The sequence below is a fragment of the Fulmarus glacialis genome, unplaced genomic scaffold (assembly GCF_000690835.1).
Source record: "Fulmarus glacialis isolate BGI_N327 unplaced genomic scaffold, ASM69083v1 scaffold9413, whole genome shotgun sequence".
NCBI classification, from domain to species: domain Eukaryota; kingdom Metazoa; phylum Chordata; class Aves; order Procellariiformes; family Procellariidae; genus Fulmarus; species Fulmarus glacialis.
This window is the reverse complement of record NW_009204876.1, coordinates 24,299-33,636: the sequence shown is the minus strand read 5'-3', so window position 1 is coordinate 33,636 and position 9,338 is coordinate 24,299. Positions and strand designations below refer to the sequence as shown.

Here is a 9,338-nt window from a genome sequence, read left to right as displayed (position 1 = left end):
CATCAGCGGGTACACTTTCTTTGACCTTCCTTTTCTGGCTGATATACCTATAGAAGCCCTTCTTATTATTCTTTGTGCCCCTTGCCAAGTTCAGCTCCAGCCACGCCTTGGCCTTCCTGACCCCGTCCCTATACAACCGGGCAATGTCCCTATACTCTTCCCAGGATACCTGTCCCTGCTTCCAGTTTCTGTGCATTTCCTTCTTGCCCTTTATTTTGACCAGCAGGTCTTGACTCATCCATGCTGGTCTTTTGCCACCCTTTCCTGATTTCTTACACAAGGGGATCAAGAGCTCTTGTGCACCATGGAGAGCGTCTTCCAGGCCTTAACACCAAACCATCCCCATTTTTCCAGTAAAAACCAAAAATTTATCTCATAAGGCAGGGAGAACGAGTGGTCACCATGTATAAGCAGGTGCCTGCCACTTCCAGGATAATTGCTCAGAAAGTTTGAGATAAAGACTCAGCATCTTTCCACCAGGAACAGATCAAAAACTCATCCCACTGAACCAGGAATCTCTTCACTACACAACCCTTTCCTTTGCAACACCACATAAAAACCCAAGTAAATAAATAAAATAATTTTAAAAAAACAAAAAATAAAAAACAAACAAAACCCCCAAAACAAACAACCAACCCCCCCAAAAAACCAGAGCAAAAACCCCATCAATCTTTTGTTTCACAACTGACCACTGAACAGAAAATTCTGCTTCTACTAAGTCTCAAATGGAAATGTCCTCACAGAAAACATGTAGGGAGAAAGGCAGTTAACAGACTTTCCTGCTTAGATCTGAATTATCTGAAACACTTAGTAAGTATACAGATTGAAATTTTCTTGGAGATTTTTTAAATTATCAGGAAAAGCCAAATATTTTCCCCTGTAAGACATTGTTCTGCATTTTATCAAAAGAGACCTCATCTAGCAAATCCTTCCTAGTTCACTTTCCAGTATTATAAGGGAAGAATTATGTGATAAGTCTGAGAAACACTGCTCTACTAACTATATATAGATTGTCTTGGAGGTTTTCCAACTTGCAAAGTCCTCAGCAGCTTCTTCACAGAGCAAGTGAGCAAGCAGTTCTCCAGATTAATGTTAAACAAAGGTTTGGCTGTCCTGGTCAGTTTTACAGATGGCAACACTTAAAAGCCATAAACAGTACATCTTAGCACTAACACATTCAGCCATAAAGCTCCATTCCTCCTGGATTTAGTTCTCAACATATACTAACACTGAAGCTGAGAAAGAGATGAAACAATTTTCAGAGGCTAGAGAACACTAGAAATTTTCACCACCTAGAGTTAAAACTCAACTGGGTTTGTAGTTGCAGAGAGCTGGTGTAATTTTGGCTGGTTCAAATGTTCAGTATGTGTTCCCATATGCACAGATTATCTTCTATCTCTTTGGGATTGACTGGACATGGCAACTTCACCAGCTTAGAATCATTCCTAGTTTGCCACCGATACAGATGACAGTACACAGGCCCACCGTCTAGAAACTAACTCAGTGGAGTGGAAATTCCCCAACACAGACAAGCCGTTCTAGTCCCACATCTGTAAAATAATGAAAGGTCAAATAATAGCACAATAAATCCTACTGAAATCAACAGGACTATCTTGGGAACTACCCAATCAAAACCTATACGAAATTCTGATTAGTGCACAATTTGGTAAGCATTTGGTAAGGATTTGTTTGTTTTCCATTTGGTTCTTAGTTATAGTTCTCTTGCTTACCATAAAAATTGGTTCATAACAATACTGAGTGTTGCCTTTGGGTTTTTTTTGGGTTTTTTGGGTTGGGGTTTGTTTTTTTTTTGAGAACTCAATATACCTGATTTAAGGCAATTATCACCCACTCAAAAATTCCGTAACTAGAGTCTGACCCAGGAAACAGAATTGTAGGGACCCAGCTCTCACTGCACAAGTAGTTCAGAAATTTTGCAGTAGCTGAAATACATTTCTCACTGTACTTGCATACAAAATCTCTACTTCAGCTTTCATTCTTCTGTTTTTATCCAGAAGTTAATAGATGGACATACATGAGAAGAAAATGTATCTGCTTTTAGTTTAAAAAACCAAAAAACGCAAACAAAAAAAACCCAGACACAGGCAGCTTTCATTTAAAATTACCACAGCCATTAAAATTCTGCAGCCAACACTCACGTACTTTCACTTCAGTTTGAAAGAGATGAATGCCTGACAACCAAAGTGTAGTGTACCAGACAAAAAGATACCTGCTTAAAATGTGCAAGTCAACCTCCTTGCTTATACTTAGAGTTTGACTGTCCACCATTCATATTTCAAGAGCATTTTACTTTGTTTAGTTACCGTAGATTGGAAATTGCATGCAATATGAACAGTATTTAAGAGAGTATTGAATCTTTTCCCTGTCTGAAAAGTACCAAGAGACAGTAGCCTACAAAGACACAATTAAAATACTTAGACTGAACTGAAACAGAATGATGCAAAGGAGTATGTGATGACAACTTCACAAAACCAGTATCACTTAAAGACAATAACGTGAGGCACAAAAAAGCCAGGAAGTGATAGTATTTGATAAGAAGGCAAGTGCTCATAATAAAAAAAGACATTAAAGTTTGACATAAGTTGCCTATTTTATGAACTGGTTTTACTAACCTCACCCCAAAAAACAGGAAAAATTTTGATTTGTTATTAAGAGACAAAATAGCAGATACTGCCAATTTGAACAGATAATTATTTACTGTACATGTTTCAAAGTACAAACAGCACAGAACACAAAAGGAAATACTCCTTTGCAGGATTGTCACCATCCAAATACGTTTGAACTTGAAATTTTAGTTGCATTTAAACACTCACTAAAAGTTATTTTAAATTTGAAAGTATAGAGGAGGTAAATATTTGCTTATAGCTGTGACTGACATGTCTAAAAACATATTTGAATTCCAAAAAGAGTTTTTCTTTCATTTAAAACTTACAGTCCCATTAATCAACAATCACAAGTGCAACCATAAAGGTACTTTTAAAGAAGTGCTGAAAACAAGAAACCTGAATAGGAAAACCAGTTCGGTTTGACACTTCTTTATGACTTAAATCAACTTTTCTTTGCAACTGACAGTCTTTGCTTGTGACAAAACACCACCCAGGACAACATATTCTTACTAGAAACGCTGCTGGAATGTTAACTGCACAGACAGTGGATGGCATCTCCTTTGACACCTGAACTTGCATAATTACTGTGACTACTGGGGCAAAACACTGGCTGCCCAGGCAGCCATACACATGTGCAAAATACCTGCCATGCTCATCTGGTCATGAACACAGACTCAATCACGGAATACGTTTAAAAAAAAAAAAAAGTAATACTTGGGTGTACTTTTCTCCATGTGATTTCTGGTAACTTTGCTTAATTTCTGGCATCCAAACTAGCATATTTTAAAATGGAAGAAATTCTCCTCCACTAGCATTTGCACATGAAAGCATCAGACCTGCAGGACATTTTTCTCGCCTGAACAGGAAACCTGCATGTTTTAATTTTATGTTAATTTTCAGAATATGACAGGCATTCTTTAAGAAACATTCAAAAAAGCATCCCCCCCTCTTACAGCAATGCATTTAATTATGCAAGTAGACAAACAAAGGATCCCTTTAGTGATTAGGGACTACAGTCAGCTAGTCAATGAGTTCTAACACTGGGTGGTAACTCATGGCAACAGGGGAGACAGAGAAGACAGCAGGCTAGATACAAATAGCAGTCCATCTTGCTATTCAGGATCAGAAGAAACAGCACTGCAGAGGGAGGAAAAAAACAAAACAAAACAAAAAACCCCCACCAGAACAGTAATGAACCTGCCAGAAAGCACAATTGGACCACTGCAATGAAAGGTTTATATTATAATGCTTATATTTCCCCCACTACCTTTGTGCTCTTCCTTTTACTTTATGCCTTAAATTTTTGTTTAAGGACCATTTCAATTTAGCTACTTTATTTCAGTTTTGGAGCTCTGACTCTTCTTTTCCTATTAATCACTTTTTAAAAAAGGGTGGGAAAAAAGTAAGTATTATCCTTACCGACTGCACAATTGATCGGGCATCCTCCTCACTGCAACAAAATGGGCTGCCACTCACCAGAACATTTGTACTGAAAAATAAAATTAAAATCATGTTTTATCAATCAGTGGAAAAGAGACACACACAATTAAATACCTATGGAAAAAAACACCTTCACATACAGAGCTCAGAAACGTGTATCTGCAAGAAATGAGGAAGTCAAAAACTCGAAGTAACCAGTACTGCTGGAAGGGAACGGGGGTGTGGAGGGGCATTCTTTGTTTTTTTGTGTTTAAGGGGTTTTTTAGGCTATACATTCTATATTAATGCAAGCAGTGCTCACACTCAGTGCTTCTGGCAGCTAACTTGGGTACAGTTCAGAGGACCGCAGTTAAGAAACTAAATCCCCCCAAAAAGTCAGCAGAGATAAACTGGCTCTTCCTGAGGGAGTTGAAGAACACCTAGATAGCTAGCACAGATGGTGTGAATATCCCCGTCTCTTGTGCCTTGAAGGCTGGCCAGATTCTGTGGCAGGCCACCCTTCGTTTGCAGTAACCTGCCTGCAGTATCTAACAAGAAAGAGGAAAAAACAGGTCAAAACTCTGCTCCTACATAAAGCAGCAGATACCTGTACTGCTTCCAGACAGCAGACAAGCTCTGGGACCAAATACTTTGCAGAAACATTTCCCTATGAATATATATCCTTTCATACCAAAAGTGAGTTAGGTCATGAGTTTTTAAGGTCCTACACAGTAAACAGCAAGAAGTTCAATTCCTCAAAGACTGCGATTTTAATTATTTTTTAATTTCATCAATATGAAGCTCAAAGTGCCCCTGAAATGATCAAGACCAAAATTTGAGTATTATCCTTCAGTATTCTTGCCATGCTAAAGTAGAACTATCAAACTGTCCAACTGCTAAGGTGTTCAATCAGCTCCAAGAAAGAGAGAGAAAGTCACATTTTCCCAATAAAGTAGAAGATGACAGTGACTTTTTGAGCACAGCTTCCCCCACAGCCTTTGCCCTCTGGTTTAGCTAATGGCTATCTACAGCCCTTGGAAAGCACCAGGCAAAGATATCTGCCTGCTCTCAGGGCCTCTGGTGCCAAAACTGCCAATGCAAACCAGTCCAGAGAGCTTAAAAAAGTCCATTTTAATTTAGATCAGGCCAAAGGCTAGTAAAGAACAATAATTTGGTTCTCTCATTCCAGAGAACAGCTGAAAAATATGGAATGCTAAGCTGCAAAAGAATTTTGCATCACAGCAATGCAGCATGGAACAACAGAATAAACAGTGACAAGAGAATTTGCATGGGATACCAAGATTCTCCCAAAATGATCCCAAACAAACACTCTGGGGCCATTTCTCAAAAGTCGAAGTAATCTCTGTCACTTTTATATAATCAATATATTTTTGGAACCACTTACCAGTAAGTTATCATCATACAAGGTGCAATTAGTCAATCATAGTCTGTTATCAATTAATTATCATTCAAAACCATGATTATTCCTGTCATCTCAAAGTAAAAAAATTTAAGCAGTTCATGCACAGCTGCCACATGTTGAATACACCAGTACTAGCACAATACAAAGAGGAAAAAACGTGACTGGATACTTACCACTTAATAGTACCTCCATCAGCTTTTTTATGAAGCAAAGCTTTCCAGTATTCATGGGTGGATTTAATAATTTCAACAGCAAAATCCTAGTTTACATCAAGGAAAGGCTTTATGATTTAAAATGTTATTAAACAGAAAAAAAGCCACAGAACTAGTTCATTAAAACATACTGTTTCATGTGTTATTTTAAGGGGCCTCCTTCGAGGCCTCATTAAATTTCTGGAAAATATAACACCCTTTTTTATGAAAAGAAACAAACTTCTCTATCTGTCAAATATACCGGCAACACATTCAGGACCTTCCCTCAGTCCGCAGCCAGAAAACACGACGGCTGCACAAAAAAAATTGAAATCAGCACTAGATGCTAAGCAGACACCTACAGCTGTAGAAAATTGTACCAGGTCCTAAATGGGACAAAGTGTGTGAGCTATGACTCCTCTGTTACGCGTGCACATCAGGGTCAGAGTTAACGTTTCCCCTCTAGTGGCAAAATTTGCATTTACTTCACTAATTGCCTAATCATATACTTAAGCATTTGCAACAACATAACATGTCAGCTGCTTAACAGTTTTTGTTTGTTTAAAAACAAAAGTAATATTGGGGGTGGGTATGAAAAAGCTTCAAAAAAAAAAAGTGAAATAAGCCCTCAGTGTCCAGATGATGATATCTAGACTGGCTTGCAAAAAGCTGCCAACAGAACATTCACATTTCCTAACAAGGAGTGACTTGGCAAAATGCCACTGGAACATTGTGAACTTCACCAGAGCTGCTGGAGCACAGCCACGGCCGCCTCGCCACATCCTGGGTCTCCAGAAATGCTTGAGAATTATTCAAGTGCTCCAAATCAGCTATCTCAGGGCATTTAATGACTGGAGCATGAACTCCAATGGCCTGACAGGGATATACCCTGTTAAAGTCTCACTACAGAGCAACGTTCTGCTTTACAAAGCAGGAAAATCTCTAAGAGCAGTTCCTGGGAAAACAGGGGAGAGATCAGGTTATCAAGCCTTACAACTCTACACTTGATTGATTTAAAAGACAGTTTTAGTGCAGAGGGGAGTCGGGGCATCTCTTTAACAAGCCAAAACATGTAAAGTTGTCTGTGCTGGTTAGAAGGCATTTTATAACTTTGATAGCACACTGCAAGGCTGAACTAGCTGACACACAGACATCATTCATTAGGAACCTGTGATTCTTCACCAAAAAAAAGTCTACAGAGAGTGTGCAATACACGAATTGCAAAGCACTTTCACTTAAATCACACCCAATTTCCTCTGGAAAAATCCAGGTATTTTCTTCAGCAAGGTCTATTCCCTGGCCCACTCTGCTTTCAAACATTGGCCATTTTTACTGCAGATAGTTTAAAACACCATTCATTTTTTCTAAAAAAGAGAAAAATATTTTTTCAGCCTTCAAGCCAAAACCAGCTCAAATGTTTTTACGTAGAATTACCAGGAAAAAATATACCTTGAGCAAATACCAAATACAAGAAAATCTGCAACCTATTGTCTGTCTTAAACTGCACACCCTTAAAAAACCATCAGGAAAATTTATCAATCAAGACTGAAAAAATACCTGAAAAGACAATCTGTTAATTCCTCTGACAGGGATACCGAAAATGCTGTGGGGAAAAAACCCAACAAACATACAGATGCTTGTGCAAGTCTCATCAGGATTAGGACGCAATGTTTTTTTGCAGACTTCCTTTAATAACTTATGCCTTTTCCCTGAATAAAATGGAGGACAGCAAACATCATTTATTCCTAGCCTAATAAATTGTATTCAAAAGATCCTTCCTATAAAAATTCTTTTTGTTAAACCTCTGCCTTTACAATCCCAAAAATTCTAGGGTGTATTAAAGAGGCCATATGACAGAAAGATGCATCTTTAATTTTGGATTATCTTCACCTTGTCTTTAAATTCTCCATTAAAAGCGAACCGATTTTCCGGTTTACCATCAGGGACTTTATATAATCGGAACCAGTCAACCGTAGCCTCAAGGTAACCTGGTTTGTGCTTCTTGACATCATCAATATCTGTAGGTTAAAAAGAAAAAAAAAAATAGAAAAGCACTGGTGATTTTTACTTGCAATTTTTGTAACATTCATTTTTTAAAGTCTCATAAAGGATCTGCAAGCAATTTGATTTCACCGAGCACTTTCAAGGTCATTGGGGAACTTCACTTTATTACATCAGCTGCCCATAGTTGATATCTTATGATTTCACAACCACACTAAACAGGTAAACCAGTTGCCTCCTGCCCTTCATTAATTAAGACCCAAAGGGAAAATGAATAAAAGGACCATACTTCTGACAGGAGAGGAAGAAAATTCTGTATTTATAGGCTTTCATCTCAGTAGGTACCTCTTGTAATACTTAGATTATTCAGTAAGGTATATTTTTCCCCAGCAACTGCAGGGACTACAGGCATTTTTTGATAATGAAAGAATAGCTAGTAAAAACAATTTCAACACATGGATTTTTAAACCAGCACCTCAAACCAAAATACAGGCTTGACTTCTCGAAGTTATATTAAAGGCATCCCTTTGCTCACACTACTTCCAAATTCAATCCATTAGATACAAGACAGATACGTGCCAGAAGCACTAAACACTAACTCTACTGATAACCCCATGATATCTGCATATTCACAGTGATAAGCCAATTCCACCTTTACCTCTATAATCCTACCATGCAAAGATGGAACAGGACAGAAAGAGGAATGCATGCCATCTGCAAGACACCCTTGGGAGGCAGAGATGAACATTGCCCCACTGGGTATAGAGAGATTAAACAGTCACACAGTAATTCTGCTTGAGGGCTATACTGCTATAGCAAAGACGCAGTTCATGATCTTAAACGTTTACTCCTGCTTGCGTATCAAATTTTAGCAGGTTGACCTGTGAGACTACCATCACTCCTGTCACTTGCAATGAGGTGGTCCTATCAGCCCCTCTGGCAATATGTTTACATGGAAAAGCCTTCAATACAATTTTAATTGATTTTAATACACTGAAGGATTTTGTCCTTTCTGGAAGCCAAGTACTTTTTGTAGCTGGTGTAATCCTTCTCCTTCCATCTATTTCCCTTCTGCAGTCACTTCTGATGGAAATGGGAGCTGACTTCTTATTGCTGTGCTTTGCATGCAGTCTTCCAGCTATTTCGTAACCTCACTCTGCCCAGGCCACCTTCCATGGTGTTATTCTCTTTCTCTAGTGTTTTGCAAGTCACTTGCTCATTTCTTCCTTCCCGATTCCCTCTTGCTCTCTCTCCATACTGCTTGGCTACTTCATTATCTTCTCCCATAGATAATGCCTCACTCACTGACATCTCCTGCTTGGCAGTGATTCCTGATGGATACTCTTCTGTCTATCCAGTCCTATAAACCAGATTTTCAGAGTTGCTTGGTCCACAGAATTGACACCTAGTCATGTGTTTTCCATCTTTAAGTGCCTAAATGTCTTTTTAAAATCTGATCTGTGAACCTGAACAAAGACATTCGAGTATTTCTAAAGAGAACAGTAAGAGAAGGGAAAAAGTCTTGTGCTACAGACCATTCAATTCTCTGTAGACCACCAAGAGAGATGACACGTGGACTGAACTGTGAGACCAAACCTATGTGAGAAGATATGCTGAGTGTTCATAGGCATCTGGTAGACGCCACTCCCAAATTCCACTGGATCACGCACTACCCAA

At 38.6% G+C, this 9,338-nt stretch overlaps 1 protein-coding gene across 1 annotated transcript in view; it reads right to left on the bottom strand.

Moving 5' to 3' along the window:
- The window catches only part of LOC104074868 (inorganic pyrophosphatase 2, mitochondrial-like), a gene marked incomplete at its 5' end in the record, with an annotated part of 36,546 nt that overhangs the window by 4,353 nt on the left and 22,855 nt on the right, over positions 1-9,338 (bottom strand). Inside the window, 3 exons of the mRNA XM_009575159.1 lie at positions 4,047-4,116; positions 5,643-5,728; positions 7,551-7,678. Coding sequence (XP_009573454.1) covers positions 4,047-4,116; positions 5,643-5,728; positions 7,551-7,678 — 284 coding nt within the window. The remainder of the gene's footprint in view (positions 1-4,046; positions 4,117-5,642; positions 5,729-7,550; positions 7,679-9,338) is intronic.